The sequence below is a fragment of the Notechis scutatus genome, chromosome 6 (genome assembly GCF_049901735.1).
Source record: "Notechis scutatus isolate UNSWTSFEM ecotype Mainland chromosome 6, rNotScu1.2, whole genome shotgun sequence".
Classification (NCBI taxonomy): domain Eukaryota; kingdom Metazoa; phylum Chordata; class Lepidosauria; order Squamata; family Elapidae; genus Notechis; species Notechis scutatus.
Window position 1 is genome coordinate 51,851,472 of NC_142014.1, and position 25,412 is coordinate 51,876,883.

Here is a 25,412-nt window from a genome sequence, read left to right on the forward strand (position 1 = left end):
AATCAGTTTCCCTAACAGTTGAGACAGCACTGCCAGGGAAACCCTCTTTAAGGCTCTGATCTCTCTGGCCAAAGACTGGATACTGTTTAACCTGTCCTGAGAGAGAAAGACCTTGCCCTCCACGGTATCTATCACTGCCCCTAAATGAACTAACCTAGTTGAGGGGATCAAATGACTTTTATCCCAATTTATGGAAAAGCCATGACCCTGAAGTGTCTCCAGAGTAATCTTGGTATCCAATTTTGCTTGATGTCTGGAAGATGACAAAATTAAAATATCATCCAGATAACACTGTAAGCTAATAGATTTGATCCTGAGTGAGGCAGCCAAAGCCGCGAGGACCTTGGTAAAAGTCCTAGGGACCAAAGCCAGACCGAATGGTAGGGCGATATATTCGTAGTGCCGATCACAATAACAAAATCTAAGATATTTGTAGTGAGCAGGTCTAATTGGTATATGTAGATAAGCCTCTGTGAGATCTATAGAGGTTAGGACATTGTTCTCTCTGATGCTGAGCAGAATGGACTGGAGAGTAGTCATCTTGAATTTTCGATAAACCAATGATCTGTTCAGACGTTTGAGGTCCAGAATTGCCCTCCAGCCCGCCGAACTCTTTGGGACCACAAACAATAGAGAGTAACAGCCTTGACCCCGCTGTTCAGATGGGACCTCTCTAATGGCCCGAATATGTAGAAGATGATTGATAGCCTCCTGCATCAACACCCTCTTAATGGGGCCCGTGGACCTAGGGCTCCTAATGAAAAAGTTTGGGGGGGAGGATTGAAACTCTAGCGCCAAACCAAACCTAATAGTGTCCTTGACCCACGCATCAGAGGTGGAGCTGTCCCATTGATCAGCAAACAATTTTAGCCGCCCTCCAATGGGAACTGCTGTCAAGGACTCACTTGGGGTGACGAAAAAATCGGTCTCCAGTGCCTCTGGGGTTTCTTCTGTTTTGACCTCCCCGCTGACCTCTATCGGAAGATTCAGACCTATCCTGTCTAAAACTGGGCCTGTAGCCTGATGTTCTCTGAGATCTGGGAACGTATGGGCCTTGGTAGTAGGGCCGAAAGGAACCCCTTCGAAACAACTGGGGCGTTCTGTTTTCAGACCTCCGAAAAAGAGGGGGAAGCACTTTTTTCTTGTTTCTATTCTCTATAAGAAGGGGCTCCAAGACACTGCCAAATAATTTATCTCTCGATATTGGGGCTGATGCCAACTTGCATTTATGCTTGGTATCCGCCTGCCAATGCCTGAGCCATAGCAGCCTCCGTGCTGATACGTGAGATGCTATGGCCCTAGACGAGAATTTCACTGCATTAAATGTGGCGTCGGCGGAGAATTCTGCTGCTGCAATAATTTTAGCTATGTCCTGGTGGGCTCTGACATTTGACGCCGGCAATATATCCCTCAAGTGGAAGAGCCATCGGAGGGAGGACCGTGTAAAAAAGGACGCCGCTGTAGCAGCCCTAATGGCCCAGGCGTCCGAAACGTGTGCTCTATGGAGTGCCAACTCTGCTCTCTTTTCTTCCGGTCTCAGGGCTTCCTCGGCCTCCTTGGGAAAGGTTGAAGAAGAGGCCAGTGCCACAATGGGCTCATCCACCTCAAGCGTTTTGAGAAAATTTGAAAACTCTGGTGCCAAATTATAATATTGTTTATCGTACCCTGTTGGGGCTGGGTATGATGCTGCTGATGCTCATTGATTTTGTACTAATTCAGCAAACATACGAGGGACAGGAATAGTTTCCGCCTCATTAGCTAGTTGTGAGAATATTAGATCCTCAGATTCGTCCTGAGACCCTGTTGACAATGGATGAGGGTTTGATGTGCCTAGTTTAGCGGTGTTCTTTGCCTTGAACAGTAAGGATTTAAAGAGGTGCGGGCGAAAAAGGCCAGAAAAAGTAGGTTGGTCCAGAATGAGGCCCTCGTCGTCTGACATTCCCCGTTCTAGCGGGTCAGCCTCTGACAACCCCAAGTCCATCTGATGGTTCGACCCCCCCCTCCATGGGAACTTCCTGATCCTCAAAGTCCACCTCCTCCCGAAGACCCTGGGCTGGTATGTTAGGAATATTGGGGAATACCTGAGATTGATGTTGTCCGATATGCGCAAAGGATGGAGCGGACAGGGATCCCGCATGTGTCTGGTCCTGATGGATTGCTGAACTCAGGCCGCAATGCCCCTTTGAATCGCCATCTCCATCCATTGCCTCATTTCAATGGGGATAGTCTCAGGTAATCCCTCCTCCTGTCTTAGGCCAACTGTAGGGGTGAAGGTTGCCTCTGGGATTGGCCGGGCAGTGCTCCTTGGAGGAGATGTGCCTATGGGAGGTTGTCCAGAAACAGCCTGCCTGGGCTGGGTAGATAAGTCCAAAGGCCCCATCAATGGGTTTGGGTTCTGATCAGATTGTTGTGTCATAGCCATCTTGTCTGCCTCCCTGGCTCGCTTCTGCAATTGCCTTTCCAAAGCTAGGTGCCGTCTATGGGCATCCTTATCCGCCGCCTTAGAGGCCTTTTTGGGGCCCACTGGCTTATCTCGGGACTTATTTGACTTGGAGCGGAAAGCGTTGTCACCTTCCATTGTGGATGACTGATTGTCTTGCCTCTGACTTTAATTTTAAATGTTCTTTTTTAAAAAAAATATTATGATTATGATTATTATTGTTAATATTTGTACTTTGGGGTGATGCCTTCCCCTGCGGTTGAAAGTAGAACACACCTCCAAAGTTTTCGCGGGTACTTACATGTATGGCCTTCGGCTTTGTTCGGGTATTTTCCCACGTCATTGTAGTTGTTCTTTTAAAGTTGTAGCAACGTTTCAGCAGAATCTCATCTGCCATCATCAGGCTTCTGTATTGTGTCCGTCTGTGAGTCAGACTTTTACAGTGGTTTCAGATTTAAATTTGGGGCAGCCTATTGCTGTGCCAGAATGGTTTTTTTCTTCATCCTGATTGGTTGGGAGTCTTGGTCTGTGTTTATTGGTCTCGGAGTTTGCTGTGTTCTGCTTGATTAGTGTCTCTAATATCTTCTGTCTGTTTTTTGGCTCTTTTTGTATCTTGATTGGCTGGCAGCATTGTGTTACTTTATTGGAGGCCTTTAGTGCAGCTTGGCTTCGGGTAAATGGACGGCTATCATTAGTTAGGAAGCTGGGTTTCATCTGGGTGCCTGGTTGGGATGTGTTTGAGCTGGAGGTATCAGGGGGGATCTGTTTGTGCCCAGGTGTTTGCCTGGCTTGTAGTGTGGCGATTTTTTTGTTTGTGAGTACAGGCTTCCAAATGATTGACAGCCTGGTGGAATCATCTCTTCTATTCATGCTTTCTGGTCTTTTTTCAATCTCTATGGCTTCTCTGATGATTCTGTGGCTAGGGTTTTCTATAGTGGCTAGGGTTTTGGTGCCACTGAAGTTGATGCTATGACTTGTGGCTTCCATGTGTTGGACTAGTGAGGAAGTGTGTTCCAGCTTTTTGACTGCATTTTTGTGTTCATCCAGGCGGGTACTTATTCTTCTATTGGTCTGTCCAATGTATGTGGCTGGGCATGATGCACAGGGGACTTCGTATATGCCTTGGTTTTCCAGGTCAATTTTATCTTTGGGGTTGCTAAGGATGGCTGCTATTTTTCTGTCTGTTTTGAAGGCAGTCTTGATGTGATGTCTGTGTAGTACCTTACTAATTTTGTCTGTAACTTTAAAAGAACTACAATGACGTGGGAAAATACCCGAACAAAGCCGAAGGCCCATATATACATATATACATATACTTATACATATCTATCTATCTATCTATCTTTGGTTATTCGGGTTTTCTCCCGCGTAAGGTTGGAAGTATCTAGGCAACATTTCGATGAAGTCTCATTCATCATCTTCAGGCTTGTGTCTTCAGCTCTGTGCTTCTCAGAGTGATGTGAGCTTGCAGCTGCTTCTTCCTTTTAACTGCTAGTGGGGGTGTGACTTGATTGAGTGGGGGCTTGGCTGTGTTCTGATTGAGTGGGGGTGTGTTCTCATTGGTTGGGGGTTTGGCTGTGTTCTGATTGGTAGGGGGGTTGGCCGTGTTCTGATTGGCTGGAGGTATGTTCTGTTCAGGTGGGGGCTTGGTTGTGCTCAGGTTAGTCTTAGTTGCTGGGGGATTTGAACTGGTGAGCTGTGATCTTGCTGTTTGGCTTCGAGTTCGTGGTCGTGCCGCATCTTCATGGTGGGGGTCAGTTCGCTTCATGTATGGCTCGGAGGGGATTGAAGTGGGTAGTGATGCAGCTGCAGTGTGGCTTCTGGTCTGTGGTCGTGTCACATCTTCTGTGTGGGTGTGAGTCTGCTTTTTACGGGGAAGTGTGGTGGTGGCATCTTGTGTGGCCCTCGTGGGTGTGGGTCTGGTGTCATTCTTCATGTTAGGTACTCGTCTGTTCATGAGGGCGAGTTTCCAAATGGCTGGTAAGTGGGAGGTGTCATCTCTTTTATTCATGCTGTGTGGGCGTTTTTCTATCTCTATGGCTTCTCTGATTATTCTGTTGTTGAAGTGTTTGGTTTTGGCGATAGTTCTGGTATTTTTAAAGTCAATCTCATGTCCTGTGGCTTTGAGGTGTTGGACCAGGGAAGAGGTCGGTTCTTCTTTTTTGATTGAGTTATGTTCTTCAATGCGTGCACTTATTCTTCTGTTAGTTTCTCCAATGTATGTGGTGAGGCAGGCGGTGCAAGGGATTTCGTATACTCCTTGGTTTCCTAACTCAATTTTGTCTTTAGGGTTTCTTAGGATGGTGGATATTTTTCTGTTTGTGCAGAATGCTGTTTTAATGTTGTGTTTTTGGAGGATCTTGCTGATTTTGTCTGTAGTGCCTTTTATATATGAGAGGAGGGCTTTGCCGTTATCTTGTTCTCTGTCTTGGATTTTGGTTGGGCTATCTATCTATCTATCTATCTATCTATCTATCTATCTATCTATCATCTATCTATATGCATGCCCATATACATAGACATATGCCTGTATCTTTATGTATAACTGTATATGGTAAACAGTATATAAGGGTCCCCAACAAGGAAAACCCCCAAGTGCTCCAAGCGAGAAAAACTCTGGATCCCTGGTCCCCAACAAGGGAAACCAGCTATATATGCTCTGAGGTGAATCCTTTCCTGTCAAAACCAAACGTCCTGCAATTTAAATGGCACTTGCGGTTTCAGTCCGAAGAAATGATCCAAAGGCAATTGCAAAGAAATGCCTGTTTAATGACTAGCCTGCTTATCCAATGTTAGCCAGACAAGGGAGAGCTAAACCCAGGGAGAACAAAGTGGAAAGGTACTGCCTCGGTCCCCAGAAAGGGAAACCAGCGAGGAATGGTGCCTGTGTTAATTAGGCACGAAGTTGAGCCAGCCGTTGAAAAGGGCGGGAAGCAGAATCACCGTTGCTAATGTCTGAGCCGTCTAATGAGCCGCTGCTGCTGAGGCTCTAACTTGCGAGTTAAATGCTGCTGTCAGACGAAAAGGCAAGGCGAAGTTAGCCGCAGCTTCGAGCGCTCCACTCCGATCGCAGAGAAGGCGATCGAAAAGTTAGATAAGGTAATTGCCTAAGGTGGTAACCTCAAGCTGCCTGCAGAGTGGCAGGTTCCGCTATTTATAAAGAAACCTCTCTTTTTTTGGAACTAATTGAGGTAACCTAATAGAGGGACAAACCTGAAAAAGCCAAATTAAATGGGGAAGAATTTTAAAAGCCGAAATAACCCAAGAGCAAACCTGAATCAGAAAACCGTTCCAGTCAGGGAGTGCACAACCTCTTACCACGAAGGCTGAGCTAAAACTGGGGGACGCTGAGGAGGTGTCCCGTGGAGGAGGAGGAGCGTCCCGGAGTTTTAAGCCCAGCCTTTCAAGAAGAGACTGAAGCACCTCCCACTTCTGGATGCTCTGAACAGCTCATGGGAGAAAAACCCTTTTCCAAATAACTAATGCAAACACTATCTTCAATTTACACCTTATAAACATTATTTCCCCTATAATTCTTGTATTTAAACATGACTTTTTACCTGTGAAAATTCAGTTTTTATTTTAAATTATCATAAAAAAAATATGTCTCACCTTTTCAAAGTAAGGCCCACTATCTGGGTTTCCCATATCTTTGGAGCTAGGAGGACGAAAACCAGATCGATTCTTTCTCATTATGTCATGAAAGTCTCCAAGATTCATGCCTCGTTTGTCTACATCAAACTTCTTATCTTGGAGACCACCTGAAGAAGTACAAAATGATGTATTCTTACCAATTACCATTATGCATTACTGTTAATTGTTAAAATGCAACTGAATTAAATGATTTAAAAATTATACATTTATATGAAGTTTCCCTAAAACCATGAAACAATATACTGAAATGTCCACCAATTTGTTATGAATAAAAAAATATCCTTTTTCCACAGAAGAATATACAGATGAAATGATTTTGGATTTTGCATTGGCTAGCTCATTAAAGAAGCCCTGACTTTTCCTGATCTTGCATGGATAATAAACTATTTTTTTTCCTCTGATTATAGCTAAGCAAAATATATATTATTTATAGCTAATAACAGAGGTTTTATATTATAATGCCAACTTCAAGAATTATTTTATTTTGTAGCAGAATGAAACCAAATTATTACTTCCCGAAAAATCAGTACAACAATAAATCGATTACTATTCATATTCCATCAGCTATAGATGTTACCACTTCAGCTTCAGTTCTTTTTTTCTTTTTGACCATCATTATGTGGAAATTACATTAATGATACACAGTTATTCAAAAGGGATAGTCATATTGGCATAAAGCTTGCAATACTGCTCAATTATATTTTTTTAAATATTAGTAAATAAGGTGAAACTGTATCCTTGTGCTATTATATACATACCTACTGATAAGTCCATCTTATTGCCTGAAGTATCTTCAGTTTGATTCTGAAAAAGAAAAGAACAGTTCTCAGAAAACTCTAGCTTGGCACACTTGAAAAATATTAGAGAGAAGTTCCCTGAAGATGGGTTCCACATGAGTCCGAAAACTCAGAAGACAAAACTGGCCCCAGTGATTGACCCAGACTTTATCCTGCAAAATTATCCTGGGACACGTACCTTCATTTATGAAAAATAATGTATCTTAGTGTGCAGTTTATTTTTACTACTGAAAATGTGTCCAAAATATAGCCAGAAATGTCTAAAAAAATCACAAAGTTGAAAAAACTAATTCACCGGCCTCTTTGGAAACAAAACCTTGTTGTTAAGGTATTCTATTGGTTAGAAAGTTATATATTTTAAAGATAAATCTAGATTTAATATGTACTGGCAAGTACCAGCTTTGTTTGGCAATTTGGGACGAAATGTTCTTGTAACTTTTAAAAGACCCAAAGCTATAGTGCTGCAGTAGTTTTATTATTTGAGTTCAAATTAAAATCAATAGGCTACCTACACCTTAATTTTGAGTAAGTAAGTCTTAGGAGCAGGAATATTTTTTAACAGTGCAACATAATATCTAATTCTCCCATTTGAGATTTATGCCACAAAGGATTAGGTCCAGAATGATGAATCAGCCAGTGGGAAGATCTTCAAATACTTTGTCTAGAATGCTCCAAATGGCACCCCCGGCACAAAAGTCAGAAAAATAATAGAGAACAAAAGGGAAAGGTAATCTTTGCTGTCATACCCTAGCAAAATAATGCTTGTGATAACCTAATAAAGATTAGAGCTCTATATGGAAAGGGAGATGCCAAATGTTCAAACTGGCTTTAAGAAAGACTGAGGACCAACTACTGATATGCTAGATAACCGAGAATGCCAAAGAATTTTAAAAAAGTACTTCAGGGATTATGGAAAGGCCTTTGATGATGTTGATTATGGAATGTACTTAGAACAATGGGAATGCCACAACATATGAAACCTGTATCAGGTCAAGAAGCCACAGTAGAGACAAAGGAGTGAAACAAGGCTGCCCACTTGTTCATTTATTCACTCTGTATGCAGAAGATATATTCTATATGTAAAAAGATGAGAACTAAGCAGTCATTCCTGGTTATATTTTATGGAAATAAAACAAAGAAGCAGGATTTTTTAAAAATGCTTTTGAATTCTGGTGTTGAAGAAGACTTATGATAATGCAATAAGTAACCAACAAAATAAACAAGTGGATCACAAAACAAATTAAACCAGAGGTCCTACTCATGGCATCAACGAACAGGTTCAAATCATGAAATATATAATGTGAAGATCTGGCTCTCCGGACAAGTCTACAATGCTTGGAAATATGGAATGAAAAAGAAGAGGCTGACTAGAAACATCAGACTGAAGACAGCTCACCCTACAGGTAGTACTTGACTTATAACCATTTGTTCAGTAACTGAAATTTTGACGGCACTAAAAAAACGGACTTATTACCCATGTCTGAAATTATGGCTATTACAACACACCCGAATCACTTGATCAAAATTTGTGTGTTTGGCAATTCATCTGAACTTATGACCCTAGTGATGATGTAAACCCCCTACCTATTTTTTCCCTGTATCTCTGCCCTTATGATTAACCTGAAAAGTGGAACTTGTCAGTGGGACTGGAGCTGAAACTGAACCAGCTATCACAGCCCCCAGGCTCCTACCTCAGCTGCAGTGCTGCTTCTATCACTAAGAAATGCCATTTCAAACCCCATACTGCAGTCTATCATCACAGCATCACTGCGTAAAGCTCCAATTACCCCTGCCATCTGTGATCCATAAGACCTACTGTTCCAGCTGACCTTTGCTGTTTTCCTGGTGTTGCTGACGAGGCATGCACCACCTGATTTCACTCTATGTAAGCTAGATGCAGGCCAAGCTTGGCCTTTTTCCCAGTGCATTCTTCAAGCCCCTCTTGCCAATCATTTTCCAAATAGCATGTCCCATTCTTGTGATCTTCAGAAAGCTTCTGAATTCTGAAGCATCGTGAAAATGGGTTACCTGCCATTTTCCAAATAGTACACCTATATAAATAGTAAATATATAATATATAAATAAATAGTAAATAGTACACTTGCAAGATCTGGGGAAGACCAGAAACTTTCCAAAAGATTGTGAAAATGGGGCACATGCTTTGAAGAATGAACAGCATGAGCCGCTTGGAGAATGGCACGTGTGGCCTCCAGAAGAAAGCCCTCAGTGGCTAGCAGTTAACTCACATATAGTAGAGTCAGGCCAGGCGTGCTTTGTCAGCAGCAGCAGCAGCAGGAAAACAGTGAATGTCAACTGAGCACAGTAGGGCCTGTGGATCACAGAAAGGCTGGGCCGGGGTATGCTCCGCTGTGCTGCTAGGCCAGCTGAGGATTCCAAGGAGGGTTGCAGCTTTGTCCTGTGTTGCAATTCAGGGTTTCTTGCAGTGTCAAAGCTGTGACATGCCAACAAGACCCTGAATTACAGAGTATTCTTTCTCTGGCCTCCCTGTGATCATACAACAGTGCAGCAACCCCAGTGGTGTGATTCAAACAGTGCAACAACTGCTTTGGTGAGTACACACTTTGCACACACGCGTACTCTACCTTTAAAAAAAACCAATTTTCAACTGAATTATTTACAGCCAGCGGTGGGATTCAAATTTTTTTTACCACCGGTTCTGTGGGTGTGGCAGGGGAAGGATACTGTAAAATCTCCAATCAGAGGTGTTATTTGCCGGTTCTCTGAATTACTCAAAATTTCCGCTACCAGTTCTCCAGAACTGGTCAGAACCTGCTGAATACCACCTCTGCTTACAGCCCTGGTGACTGAAACAGTTGAGGCACGGCAAACAGCTCTGCCGTGTGAATCAGCTGTGCTAAAAAAAAAACCAGGAAATAAAGCACAGGAAAGAGCAGGAGTGGGCGGTACTCACCAGAACTACCAGTTTGCCTGAACCGGTAGAATCCCACCCCTGAGCAACCCCCTATCCCCAATTTACATGTGGCCTGCACAGGCCTCCTAGAGGATTCTCTGCAGCATCTCTTTACCTGGGACTTCCTTCACTTAGTGACCTGTGCTTCTCAGTTAACAATGGCAATTGGTAGTGCAGGGATTGTGGTCACTAAGCAGTGTGATAATGTGATATCTTACTTTATGATCTCATTGCTCTGCAATGGGAATTCTGGCCTCAATGGTGGTCAGAAGTCAAGAACTACTTGTAAGTTATTATCAACTTGATAGCACATAATCAATCAATCAACCAATCAATATTTGCCCATTCTTCTCTACCTCTCCCTTGCCCTGGAAATGGGAAATCAAAATAGATTTCTCCACTGTTCTGCACTGCTTAGAAGCCTTCCATAGGTGAAACTAATCATTATGTTCACAGAATATAATATTTTCTTCAATGACAAGTGAAAGGTACTTGGAAAATAGGGTCTATCCCTGTTCTTTCTGCAGATAAACATGGCAGGCCAGTTTGGCTCCTGATAGCCAGTTATTCAGAAGAGAGCCACTCAGGTTTTTTTTTTTAAACCAATGTGCATTCAGAATTTTGATAACATTTTTATATTAAAAAATAGATATCATAGGGAGTTACTTCCCAGAAGGCAACTGACAAGGCTCAGATGCATTATTGGAAAAAATATTAGATTAGGGCACTATTACCCAGCCGACACAATGTTTTTAAAATTTAAATTGATTTAAAAAACAACTAAAATAAAAATCTTCCAAAATTTCCATTTTTCTACTGCTGTGTATTTGAATGTGCTGCCTTAATTCAATTTAGTGATTTGGGCTTCAGACGAATTGGGACAGATAGGCAGAGAATGTCTTGGCAAGTGGGACAATCCCAGACATCTTATAAGAAGCCTGCTTCCTATTCTGCAGTAAGGGGACAAGCACAAAGCCCAGGGACAAAAAAGTTCTGATGAGGAACTGCATGCAGAATTCCTTTCAATCCAAAGCTAATGCAGAGAAGAAAGCAAGTAGAAGCATGTATGAGCAACATATGATCACAATAGCTCCTTTGCCAAGAAAGCAACTACACATGCACATAAACAGCACCACCATTCCCACATTAATAAAGACTGCACTATGGTCAATAGTGCTTAGATTGCCATCAGAGTCTGCTCTGTTAGATTTTTCACAGCCTATTCTTGTAAAACAGAAACTCATTTCACCTGTACCTCTATGGTAGCACACAAAAAGGATAGGTATTACTTTCAAAACAAAACAAAGTATTTATACTACCAAATAGCATTTGAATAAAACAATGTGGCATTCTGATTAACTATAATCTATATACAATCAATACATGAATCCAAGTATCTATTGTTTACAAAACAAAAAATACTAAATTTTGTTAAAGCTTAGTGAACAATATTCAATTAATACAGAATTTAAGTATTTTTAAATAACTGGCATTTGGTTCTGTTAGTTGTTCTATTTGCCATAATCTCTTATTGTAATTAAGTTAGTTTATGTGTAACTGAAATAGTTCTACATTCTCTCCCTCATTAATACCTCTACCTCCCCTTCTAGTGCTGCTTTTCAATGTCTATTTTTAAATTATAAACCTCCTAGGTATTGAAGTACTATATATGTGTGAAGTATTATACATTAGTAGAAGATATCTATCTATTGTGTGCATGCACAAATGTATACACAAACATATACATATGGTGTTATATAAACAACTAAGAAAATTTTGCAAATAATTATAAATCAGTCTTGTACTTAATAGCAGATTATGAAAAAATAAATAAGCACAATCTCTTATAATTGTGCCTAGAATAGGTAGCTTTTTTTGCCTATCAAATATTAGTAAATAATTTTTGCAACAAGAAGTACATAGAATTCCTTACCAACAATCCCATATTTGAAATCTGATCAGATAAGGTATTCATCCATGAGTCATTACTTCCTCCTTTTAATGAACACTGAAAACAGATAATTAGTTTAAATTTCATTCTCTGCTACAAAATCTTCAATTTAAATAATCTATAATGGATACTCATCACAAAACTGAAATTGGCTGATCCTAATTTCAACTGTTAAACAAAAAGGAATCAAGTTTAGTATTAAATTCATATACTTATTGCTTACTAATCTATTTAGGGGAAAACATTTCTTAGATGCAGTACAGAATTACCAACTGCGGTTACTTTTATCAAATCTAACATTCACTGCAAATCTTTTGGCTTCTCGGGGAATAATAAAAAATGATCTGTACGCAAAAAGTACCTATACTTTTATGTTTCCAACCCAGACAAATACACTGAACAAAAAAAATGTCATACATCCTTATTTTATTCCATCTTCCATGTTGAGCTTTTTGCTAAGCATTCCATTTATTTTTAAAATGCTTCTGTTGGTGGTTTTACTTCATTCAGTATCTCTATTCATGAAAAATATTCCATATTCAAGTCTATTTATATGCTTCGTCATATACTGTCTCTTGAATAAAAAAAAAGTCTATTTCTCAATTATCTGCTGAAGAATAAAATTCTAGTTGGAACATCCCTCTCCACCATAAAGCTCCATTGTACTTCCTAAATTTAGTTCACGGGCACCTCATGTACCCTTTTCCATCAGAATTTCAATCAGGAACTGTTGTTTTTGATTCATTCTTGCCTCTTTTCACTTCGTTTGGAGGAAACACAGCAGCACTTTTCCAATTGTTATGCATACATGCAGCATACATAAAAAGCAGGTCATGCAGAAATGCTATAAGCAAATCTCACACATTAGACAGGTCACAGTGTCTCTTTATCAAGAGACCATGTCCGTATTTTAACATTTTTTTCAGTTGCAAGAGTTATACATGCAGCCTCACCATTTTTCAACATTCTCACAGTACTGACAATTTGTGACCTTTTTTCCCCTTGGAAACTAAACATTTATAGCATTTGTTTCTATTCTATTCTTCAAATGTTATTCTCGATAAATCTATAGAATACTTCTTGCAACATTCTCTCACCAAATAATTTCCTTACTTTTGTTTTTAATTTTATTTGTTGCTGAAGGCTCTTCAATCAACTCAATCAATTACATGCACTTCTCATTATGTGTAACTTTTCATTTCCTAATTCTATCCAAGCATCTTTTTTCATACCTCCACATACTCCTATGGCAATCCATTACATAATTCTTGTCACTCTCTTTCAAGAATTTTCAGTATCTTTTCTTACATCTTCTTTACTTTCATTCAATTGGAAAGTAATCTATTTCCTAATCCTCTTTTATATAGGACTCCTTTCTTACTATATTATCTTCAGAACTATTAAAAGGCTGTCCTGACAAAATTTGGAAAGTAGTATCTGCAGTTTGTTTGCCATCTGTTTCACAGTAGTGTATTTTAACGGTGTGTCTATTATGTCTTCAGTTCTCAAAAAAGATATGCAGTTTTAATTGTATACAAACTACAGTATATAAAATAAGTAATAAACAATAAAACCAATCATGTTTTTGAATTCTTTTCAGTCCTTTGCCACATGTATATATATATATATGTATGCAAACTTGTTTAAACCATATATTTGAAATCAGCATCTTTTTAAGGAGATACGCTCCATTCACTATTTCCATTTAGTCTCTGAATGGTTTCCTACTTTTTTCTGAATCCTACCCATCCATTCACGTCACCACAAAATCACTGTTAATTATGCACCTTCAGTACATTAAACTATCAAATCATTTACAAAAAACCACTACCTTTTATCACAAATCTTCATAGTTAACATTCTGTTGTAATAGCTGTTTGAGAATGATATTTGCTTATCTATGAAAGACTGCACCACAAAAGACTTGTCCTACCTTAATTTGTGGTTTCTTTCCTCCTTGTCCCCAGCTGGTTGAATTATGGGAGGAATTACTTCCCTGAGAGCCTGCTGTGTTCCAGACTCCTCCCTCCTCTTCCTCTTCCCAGTTGGCATGCCGTGTTCCTGATACTGGCCCATCATTATCGCCCCAGCCATCTTGAGGTGATTTGGAATCTTTAATGGAAAATAAATGTCAGAAAAAAAGACTCAACAGCCACCCTAAATTTCCCACATCTATTATACATTCAAGCATTTTAACCTTCAGTAAACTTGTTAACTTGGATTGTAATTGATAGGTTAACTTTTTAATTTTTTTCTGGAAATTATCATTTGCAGTGGTACATCCCTCCTCTTTAATCCAGAAATAAAGGCCCAAACAAACAGATCTCTTGACTAATTTTGAATTACTAATATATAATAATTTTAGAATTACTAGTATATATCAGATTTATATAAAGGCCTCATTTTAACATTTTATATTATTAGTATGGAACAAATATTTATTTAATTAGTCTTAAAATGTCCTACAAAATGGGTTCTAACAGATCAATGACCAAGATAAAAATAGAAAAATGGGAATCAATCAATGCTACTGTTCTTGGCCCCAAATAAGGAAATTTTTATTAGATTGTTTCATAGGTGGGACACGGACATGCTAAATTAGCATGCATGAACAAATGAAGTTCTTTATGCTGCTAAAATGATAGTCATTAGGGCTCCTTTCGGTCCTAATTTTTTTTCAGAGATTGGTAACTCATAAACCAAAGAATATATCTGTGTTCAGATATTACACTGAATATAGTTCTAGAAATAAACTACAAGTAATCCCCAGGTTACGAGCGTTCCCTTAATGAACATTCAAAGTTACACAATAAATGACCTCTAGTGTTTGTGAACAAGTCCTGAAAATATGAATCTTGCAGCACCACTGCAGTTGTTCACCCTTATGAAAAACTGCAGAGGCTCTGCAAAATTTGTCATGAATGTTGCTGGACAAAATGGAGCTTCCGAGGGGCAGATTCTCCCCTCAGGCCTCATGCTCTCCACAATTGCTTCCCCCCCCCCAACCTGCCAGACTGGGTCACTTACCTTGTGAAGATTTAGCAAGCAGTCTCCTCTCCAGCCTCTCAGCCGGCGCTCCTCTGCAGTTCTAATTGGGTCTCAAAATGGCCCCCGGAAGCTCCATTTCAGTCTGTAATAGGCCCTGGGAGGCCCGGAGCATTGGATCTGCATCTCAGCTCCATTTCAGCCTATAACAGGCCGGAGAAGGCACGAATGGAGCGTCAGAAGGCCATTTTGACCGGCTGGGGGAGGCCCATGGAGGCCTGAACGGAACTGCAAAGGAGCACACTCAGCTGAGAAGGAGACTGTTTGCTAGATCTTCACAAGGTAAGTGACCTGGCACGGCAGGTTGGGTGGGTGGCGGAAGCAATTGTGGAGAGCATGAGGTATTTCAGTGGGTTGGGGAGGCCTTGGGTGGTCTTAAGTAGATGGCTTGTTCCATCACCAGGGACCCCCCCCCCATGGGCTTCCCCACCCTGCAACACTTCATGCACACTTAACAAGTCTCACATTCAATTAGCAAGCTTGCCAGGTAAAGGGTGAGTTGGCGGGTAGGGTTCCCATGGGCCATGTGGGTGGTGCAGCCTTGTGTTCCCATGTAGCCTGGATTAATTGCTTTGGGGGGTTGCTCTGGGGGTGATATTTCTCTGTGGATGGTCCATGAGGAAATTTTGGTGGTCCGCAGAGAAATGTCACCCCCAGAACACCCCCCCAAAGCAATTAATCCAGGCTGTGTGGGAACACAAGCCTGCGCCGCCCACATGGCCCACCCACCCGCTGGCTCCCACCCTTCGGCCAAGTGCAAACCTACAAAAAGCAGCGCAGCCCTCGCTGGCTACGACGAGGTAATGGTGCTGTTGCAGCAAGAGGCAGCTGGTGGCACAAGCGGGCTGAAGCGGTGGAGATGGCTGGAAGATGCAGGAGCGCCGCGCTACTTGCATTTGTGGGGCGCTCCCGCACCTTCCAGCTTGCCTGGCCTGGGCTCTTCTTTGATGGCCACGGGCTGTAGGGATGGCCCAGAGCAGGAAAAGTACCAGTTGGTGGTGGTGGGAGAGGGCAGAGTGGGTAAGTCTGCGCTCGCCATCCAATTCAGAGACACGGAATGGGGCCACGTCGTTGTCATCAGTTTTCTCGTCCCTCTCGGAGCTCTGCTCTGCTAAGGGTGGGGCATAGTGCTACAGCCAGGAACCCGGAGCCCTTCCTCCAGCCTGGGCTCCCTGCTGGTGGGTGGGTACCTCCTTGGGAGATGCCCTTGCCCCATGGAGAGAGACCAGCACACGCACGCTCTGGGGAGAGACTTTGAGGCCTGGAGGAAGGGACCCTTCTCTGCTTGGAAGCGGTAGGAGTAACCTGGAGCTTAGCCTCGGGGAGTCCTCTTGTGTGGAGGCCAAAGGGGGGAGTTGTCGGATGCCTAGACCAAAAGAGCACAGAGAAAGACAGGCTCCTAATAACCATCCTGTTTGTGCAGGCAAGAGCTCAAGCTTTTGTGGGCTTGACACCCGACCTTCGGCCTCCTAAATTTCTGTTTTAAGAACTCCTCAAACAGTTTACTGTGATATTTTTTTGTAGATATGATAAAAAAGATACAAATATTAATACAAAATAACAATACACATTAGAATAATACTGATAATAAAGGATTAATTATTTAATATACTTAAAAATAGCAAATTAAAAAAAAGAGAAGTAACAATTTTTAAAATATTTGCCACAGATTTGTTTGGTAACAGAGAAACTATGGCAATGAGTTGTTTTTGAGATTAAAATCAATCCCAATCTATATCTTGGTAGAAAGAGTACCATGGAAATAAGTAAGAATTGTTTTCATTCATTTGAAATGCAAAACAGCACATTTTTGAGTCCCCCAAGAAGCCACATTTTTATGCATTCTTTAGAGCAGTGATCCCCAGCCTTTTTTATGCCGCGGCCCGTACCGGCATCAGCTGGGCGCCGGCATCTTTTTTTGATGAAAAAGTGCTTCCGGTGACCTCACCGGAAGCACTTTTTCATCAAAAAAAGATGGCAGCGCCCAGCAAACCAGCGGCCCGGTAGGACTTGTTCCACGGACCGGTACCGGTCCGCGGACCGGTGGTTGGGGACCCCTGCTTTAGAGGTTCCTTCTGGGATTATGCTGCCAAAATTCAACAACAAATCATCCTGCTCCCCCCCAAAGACCTGGTCTTGTACAAGTTTATTCTTTCAATTTATCCAGGAAAAGGCTCAAAAAATGTCCCCAAGCACTTCTTTGGATCCAGCAAAACTAGTAATCCAAGGACCTCTTCTCACACCGCAAATCCATACATTTCTTATTTATTTCCCCCATCTCCCAGCTGGAAAAAGTGAGATAACTTAATTTGTTTCCTGTATATTTATTTATGACTTTGGATTCCTATTTTCTCTTATACAAACAGCAGCAGCTTGTGAGGCATAATATTCTTAATAAGAAAGTCGTTTAAACATACTGTATCTATGTGTTTACTCTGGATACTACAAGCCTAAGAATACTATTAGCAAATATTAGCACATACAATTAGCAACAGACTCCAGTTTTATCTGATAGTTCAATGTCCTTGATTGTTAAAGTGTTCATTCTCCCTCCTGCTCCCACTTTCCAGTTTGTTCATCTGCATGTTTACATCAGAGACTAAATACTATTAACTCTAAAATCTGCTCTAAAATTAAATTCTTGGTTGCCTATATAAACACTCAAGATTGCTCTATTTAGAGTGTCCCTGTCAACCCCACAAAAACTTCATGTGCCATCCAGTTAAGTTTGTATAAGCATGTTTAAGTGTACTATTTAGCTCCATACTTGTTGTGGTTAGCCAGTAGCAGGTGCGGACGGCTGAGGAGAGCAAGGACTCAGATGAGGGACCAGGACCACTAGGGAGTAGATTGCTGCCTTCAGAGATTGTGGGGGCTGGCAGGAGCGATGAAGAGATTCCCAAGGAGCCTGTGCCAAGTGCGCGTGCGCGCAGGATTGCTCACAGGAAAGAGCAGCTGCAACAGCACGGGTGACTCGGGAGTAAGGCTGCAAGTAATGGCCCCTCCTTCAAGAAGATAAAAGCCAGCTGTGAAGCTAACGTTCTTGGCAGGAAGCAAAGACGTTTCGAAACTCAGCCTCATACAATATCTTAAGTTGGTATTTGAAGACTCTTGTGTTGTGAAATATTTCTTATCTGTGATTCTTGGAAGTTTCTCACAAGGTTTGTGTTTATCAAAGTTAATTAGTTTGCAGCAGCCTTTTAACTGGGGATTCCTAAGACTCATTAAAAGGTTTCTGTTCCTTTTGGTTATTGTTTGTCTTATTGGAAAAGGGTATGGATTAGAACAATACTGCACTTCATAGTAAAATATATGGATCCAAGACAAAGGGTTTATTGACCAGCCTTTTGCAACTTGCATACTCTCAAATGTATGGATTCCAATCCCCAGAACTTCTAAGTCAAGACAGCTGCTGCTGACAATTCTGAAAGTTGAAGTCCATGCATCTAGAGAAAACCCAATTTGGACAAGGTTCAGAACACTGGTAGAGGAAGATGAAAAGTAAACTTGATCAAGCTACTGCACAGCACACAAGCTGCTGCTGTTGTTAAACACCCATATTTTTCATCCCTACTGTATCAGCACTATTGTCCTGCAGCCTTGTTTAAGATCACCTAAGATGAATAAGAACAATTAACACCAGGATGCTATGACACTTCTGGATAATATTTTACTAACAATCACTCAATTTGAGCAAAGTATTGGTTTCTTATATGCAGGAAAAGCGATGAGACAGCACTTGTACTGACATCTAGAACAGGGGTCGCCAACCTTTTGGACCTCAGGGACCACCAAACTCATAATTTTAAATCCCAGAGACCACTAATATGAATTTTGACTGACGGTGGCAGGAGAGAGAGAGAAGGAGAGGGAGAGAGAGATATCTGATCGAACCTCCCTCCCTCCCTTTCTCACACACACACACAAAAAGGCAGGGGTGGGATTCAAATTTCTTAACCGGTTCAATGGGTGTGGCCTAATTTGTGGGTGTGGCTTGGTGGTCATGTGACTGGCTGGGCATAGCTTGTATGTAAATATTATATTTATATAAATATTGATTTTTTTATAAAAAATGAGCAACTTTTACCCAAAATCAGGCAAAGCAGATTGAATTGCTCACAGAACCAGATTCATTCAGAGATCTGTGAGATCGGCTACCTGAGCCTGCCACATAAAATTTGCTTGCAAGCAAACCCATAAAATTTGCTAGCAAGCAAACTCACAAAGTTAACTCACAACACACGATGTATGTAAATATTGATTTTTTTTTATAAAAAAAGAGCAAAATCAGGCAAGGCAGGCAGATTGAGTTGCTCACAGAATCACAGATTCACTTAGAGATATGTGTTTCTGCCATCGGCTAGCTGAGTTTGCACTGCTTCAGTCCTAAGGCAGGTTCAGCTCTGCTTAAAAGCAGAGCCGAAGATCTAAAGATTAGCTAGAAAGCAAGAAATCCAACGATTTCCTGCTTCCTAGCTAATCTAAATCTCCTGGCACAGCAGAACAGCTGATGGCCAGAAAAAGGAAAAACAGCAACTTAGCAGGCAAGTTTGCCAGGTAAGGAGTGAGTGGGTGGGGAGGGCAGGCCACGTGGGCAGTACAGCCTTGTGTTCCTGCGCAGCCTGGATTAATTGCTTTGGGGGGGTGCTCTGGGGGTGACATTTCTCTGTGGACCACCAAAATTTTCTTGCGGCCCACCAGGTGGCTGTGGTCCACTGGTTGGTGACCACTGACCTAGAACTCATTTGGCTTGTCGAATCTAATAGAATGGATAAAGTGCTCTCTAGCACTAGTTACCTGAGATAGTTTAGATCCATGCACCTTTTAGTTCTTTTGGGTGGTCTATGGGAAGCAATAGTGGTGAATTCCTGGGTTCAGGAACTGATTAATATTTCTTCAACCAGATACTGCCTTTAAAGAAGCATTAGTTTATCCTTATTGAAGAGCCTTCCCTGAATTTGGCTTCTTTAGACAACCAAAGAAGGTGAATGTGGATTTAACTTCAGAGGACCCTAGAGAAAGATGATTTGTCTGGATCCTTTTCAGAGTTCTTGCCTGGGATTAATGCTACAATGGCAATGATACCCTGGTAGATGCCAAGACATGGATAAACGTGGGTATCACTCCTGGTCCTACTTGATCTCTCAGTGATGTGTAGTAATTGAATGCTTTTAGCTCAGAGTTAGGAAACTGAAATATTGTTTTGTAGAAATTCTCCTGAGGTGTAATTCTGGATTTGGAGTGGTAGTGAGAGATTGACTTACCAAGTATTCCCTTGTAGATTCCTGCTGAAAACAATTCTGTTTCTTTTTATAAAACTATATTTTTTTCTATGAACTATATTCTTTTAGAGTTTTCAACAATTAGTTTTAATTAAAAAAAATTCAAAATATACATTGTTGATGTTTTAAAAGAGGAAACAAGAAGTACTTACTAGGTTTTATGGCATTTGATGCACTGGAGGATCCATTTCCCCACGTGGTAGAAGTCCCTGCTTCCTCTACTTCACCCCAACCAGGACTGGCTTCATTTGGTTCACCCCAAGCAGCGGTACCATTATCTGGTGCAGGGTGTGTGCTTTTGTTCCAGACTAAATACAGAAATAATTTTCATTCTAGGCTATTTATTCACTAAAGTGCTTTTCTAATATCCAAAACAACATAATCTCAAAATATAGGTAGGCCTTGACTTACAACCATTCATTTAGTGACTGTTCGAAGTTAAAACAGCACTAAAAAGTGACTTATGACTGCTTTCAAACTTATGACCATTGCAGCATTTGGGGCCATGTGATCCCCTTTTGCGACGTTCTGTCAAGCAAATTCACCGAGGAAGCAAATTCACTTGACAACTGTGTTACTAACTTAAAAACTGCAGTTATTCCCTTAACAATTGTGGCAAGAAAGCTCATAAAATGGGGCAAACTCACCTAACTATCTTGCTTAGCAATGGAAATTTGGGGCTCAGTTGTGGTAATAAGTTGAGGATTACCTGTAAAGCTTTCTCTTTCTACACAGCTGATTCTACTTTATCATACATCAGTTTTAATATCTATTTTAAATCCTACATTATTGTGCTAAATCAAGTAACAGTTTGTCATTACATTAAAAGTAGAGTTTGATTTTACAGACAATATAATTCAATATAATCACAAATCGAGTGTAACAAAGGAGGACTTCAAATAAAAATTATCTGAATGAGATCAGAAAAATGTTAATATATGTGGAATATATTATACTATGATCATGTATAACCTATGTTATCCACAATTTGCTCAGAAAAACATGATTATGATAGTATAAATCTATATATTGGCAAAAATATAGCATATTTTCCTCCATTGTCTGACACAAACTGTTCCTCCATTGTCTGCCACAAACAAATATAACAATACAAGGCAGGAGAAGCACTTAAGAGCTTGGGTACATCTAAGTTGAATGTAATATGCTTTTTAACTTCTCCTTCTGATGCTTGGAAAAGCAACATAATTAATTGGAGTCACATATGTTGCTCAAAGATTCTCCACAGATAAAGTTATTAATATCAGAGTCTATAACAAAATAATTACTATTACTGTTATGAATATTTACAAGCACCCAATCTATATTATACCGGTATATATATACATGTTAATCTGATAGAACATTTAGCCTTAAAATAACCAATCTGTTGGATAGAGCATTGGAAATCTATCATTTGTATGTTCATACTCCCTTCTCCTTAATGAGAAGTAATCAGAAAAATTTAAATATCCAATAATTTGTAGAATATTATATTTAAAAAACTATCTAACAACAAAAAGGTGTGCAATCCTGGAGAGAATAGGTGCCAAGGATCCTGCCAGTCCTGATCTATCGGGAAATCTATCTTCTGCTACTCCTGTATTCCCCTTGGCAGAAATTGTAACAAGGAGCTCATCGTTTCTGGAAATAAATGCTTTATGAATTTTATTCACATTAACTATACATTATGAATGTCTTAGTAATAGGAACCTCACAGGAATCTGATTCTTTGGCCAATGTGAATGAGGTTCTGGCAGTCTGGTTCATTCTATTCTTTTTTTAAGTTAAAGGCAGTTCAGAATTCCCCTTCCTGACACATCAAACACAAGAATAAAATTGCTTATAAACAGTAAGCATTTCATAATATGTTATATAAGACTACTGTATTCAAGGTTTACAGTCTGTATTTCAAGGACACATTAGATATATGACAAACTACAAAACAGATTTGAAAATTATTGTAGATCTAAATTTAGGGTTAGGTAAACTGTTTGCATCACCATGAAAATAGTTAAAAACAATTACCTGAGGCTGTTACTTTGCTAGGCCTTGGGGGAGGGTGGTTCTGTTCTCGTGAAGCTTGTCCACTTTGTGAGTTCTTGTCCCACAGATTCACATTCTTATAATTGTAACTATTGGGGTCTCCCCAAGCTGAGGTGCCATCATCAATATCCATTTTACGACAAATTGACTGGGGGGATGGTTCTTCCCAGCCACTGGGTTCTTCATCCTTTGAGACAGTTGACTGTGGCCCACTGTTCCAGTTAGAATTGGGTAGCCTTCCATTACCTGGAGGCTGTGGTTGTGGAGGTGGTGGTGGGTCCCAGGAACTGGGTGCCTCTGACTGCTGATGGTGCTGTTGTGGATTATTCCAGGAACTGGGTTGTCTACCAGTATCATTCCATGCTGGAGTTCTTTTACTATTATCCCACCCTGCTTTAGAAGAAGAGTTTGAATTTGCATTATTACCCCAAGTGCCAATCTCATTCTGGCCAGCTTCACACCAACCTGATATTGACTTATTTCCTGAAGTTTCCCAATTGCCATTTTTTGTTTGGTCAACTTCTTCTCTCCAGCCATTCTTCCCAGAAGACCATCCCTGATTAGGTGGCCGCCCATTCCATCCTGGGTCTTTGTTGGAATTCTCATTCCAAGATGCTGTGGCTTTTTCATCTGGTCTTCCCCCTCCCCAGTTAGAACAATTGCTTTTGTAATCATTCCATCCTCCAGTGTTTTTGGGCTCTTTCCATTCTGTTGAAGCTGAAAGCTCACCCCATCCAGACTTGATTGGATTGCTTTGGCTGGGTGCATCTCCCCAGCCCCCTGAGTTCTTTGTCTGTATGGTAGAACTCTCCCACCCCTCAGTACCTTTATCAGACTTTCCTTCAGCTCTTGGCATTTCTTCTATGTCCCAAACAGTATCTTGCTTGATTTGAATTTGACCCCAACCAGTATTTGAAAGCACTCGGGGGTCTAAATCAGTCCTGCTTAATAAAGTTTGCAAAACTGCCTGACAATCAGGATGTGTAGGCCTGTATGATCGGCGTCCAGAATTGTGACTATCACTGCTTCCTGCTTTATGGTTGCTTCCAGTGCTTTGACCTCCAATCTCACTTCCTGCGGAACTAGATCGTCCCCAACAGGGAGCCTGGGAATTACCTTGGTTTTCAGGAAGCAGGTGGCCCCTTTGATTGTCCCATGCTCCAGTGCTAGAATTTGGTTGGTTTGGACCATTCCATTCACCAATCTTCAGTTCATCAGACCCAGACGGCTGTTTCCATTCTCCCTGAGACATCCCTGATGTCATTTTGTTCCCTTCATTCCATTTACTTTCACCAGAGTGTTGAGGGCCAACGGTCCAAGACCCATCACCCGTAGATCTATTACTATTATCCCAAGATTCATTTCTTGACCCATTCGATTTTTGAACAGAAGCTCCCTTCCATGAGTCTTCCCTATCCTTCCCATTGTTCCCATGATTTCCAGAATTACTTTGATTAGAAGCACTGTCCATTCCAGAAGGCCCCCTAGCTGTACCCCAAGACCCAATGTTCCCAGTTTTTCTCTCTCCAGTACTTTGTGAAGGGGTATCAGTGCTCCTGGAGGGGTTCCCAAAGCCCATTTCAAAGGACATTCCCTTATTCTCTACTGGGGTTGGTGAACTTAAGTTCAAGGATATAGCATTTCCGTTTTTTGGTCCATCAGTGTTGTGGATTTGAGCATGTTCTCTGCCAGAGACAAAATTAACACCCGCATTTTCCATCTTTGACTGCTGTTCCCTAGAAGTCTGACCTGTTGTATTAATCTGTGCATTTGAACCATCATTATCAGTTTCTGAAGTCCCTTTCCTTGAATTGCCCTCCTGAATTAGTGCTGGCCAAGCAGATGGGTTGCTATTTGGGTTAAAATTGTTAAAGCCAGGATTGGGGCCAATTCTATCCTGCCCACTCAAGTTTCTCCAGCTTGCTAGACTACCATTACTCTCTGCTGAAGGACTGGAAGATTGAACAGGTTTAGCCTTGGGGTCGGATTTCCAAGCCCCAAGATTACATTCATTACCAGAGCTTCCAGACTGGCACTGGTTTCCTTTTCCTTTGTTGCTACTGATGCTTCCCAGCAGAGTGCTCTTCTCTGAGCTGGAGTTTGAGGCACTGTTGTTGTCTGTGGAGTTTTCGGAAGAAGACTCAGTATCTTTGCTAGCAATACAAGGCCACTCTTCCATGTCAGACCCGTCTACAATCACCTTGTCCCAGACGTGAGTAGGGTTGACATTGGTGCTGTTGGAGGACACTCCAGGACCCCAAGTGGAATTTGCATAATTTGAAGCAGCAGCACCTCCAGTTGTTGAATCTAAAAAGGCAATAGACCAAATTATTCATAAATCCATGTAAGACCTTAAGTAACATGTACATGTTTGCTGAAAGTTTGAATATTTCACAATCCTGTGAAAGACATTCTTCACTGCCTTTACTTCCTAGTTGGTTGGATGCAGACTGTAAAAGTATTCTGCATCTAGTGTAGGTACTGCTACAACTAGTAATCTAGTCTACACTTCTCTATATTGCTAGAAAGTGTTATGTGAAAGCCCAAATTAACTAAATCCACAATGGGTTGGTGGAGGATAGTATCTTTGGGCTCACGTGGCATATTAGGTTTTTATTTATTGATCATATTAAATTGTATATACCACAAAGCCCCCCTCTGAGGGATATGGGTGGTTTAGAAATATGAAATGTAAATATATATTAAAGATTGCAAATTGTATCATAAAAATAAAATGATAGCAAATGAACCAATGATTGGAATGGTGTAATTTTGTGGACATGAACATCTGGAGGGAAATAAAGATGCAGATTAATAATAAACAGTATAAAGTGTTTTTCATAAAGTATGAAACAGTGCTATATCGGTTATTGGTGGTATTTATGAAAATATATATCTATAGGTTGGTAATAAGTATATGTTATATTTCAATGAATTATGATAACAAAAGAACCAGGTAAGCAAGGTTTGGGGTAAAATTATGTAAATTGTTGAATGAACATGACCAAGGAGAAAATTTTTGTTGCTAGACAATTTAAATGAAGCTGCTTGAAATAGTAAATCAGAGAATACCACAGAAATGTGAGATGGAACATTAATATGATTAATGAAAAAGATTGCTTAGTGGAATGGGGAAGGTAAGAGGCTTAGATGGAGAAAATGTAGATAAGATAATCATTGCTGCAATACCTGAGAGAAAGTAATTGTGTAAGATTTAGACAAAGAAAAAGATTGTTGCAAGGAATAAAGAAAACAAGGAAAAATCAAC

General features: G+C 40.8%; 1 protein-coding gene across 8 annotated transcripts in view; it reads right to left on the reverse strand.

Annotated features, from left to right (window-relative positions):
• Nucleotides 1-25,412, reverse strand: part of TNRC6B (trinucleotide repeat containing adaptor 6B) — a 130,960-nt gene that overhangs the window by 28,566 nt on the left and 76,982 nt on the right. For all 8 annotated transcript variants that reach the window (XM_087968290.1, XM_026694839.2, XM_087968288.1 and 5 more), the window contains 6 exons: nucleotides 22,127-24,451; nucleotides 20,254-20,409; nucleotides 13,708-13,886; nucleotides 11,757-11,831; nucleotides 6,853-6,898; nucleotides 6,053-6,201 (listed from right to left, as the gene is read on the reverse strand). In XM_087968290.1, coding sequence (XP_087824416.1) covers nucleotides 6,053-6,201; nucleotides 6,853-6,898; nucleotides 11,757-11,831; nucleotides 13,708-13,886; nucleotides 20,254-20,409; nucleotides 22,127-24,451 — 2,930 coding nt within the window. The remainder of the gene's footprint in view (nucleotides 1-6,052; nucleotides 6,202-6,852; nucleotides 6,899-11,756; nucleotides 11,832-13,707; nucleotides 13,887-20,253; nucleotides 20,410-22,126; nucleotides 24,452-25,412) is intronic.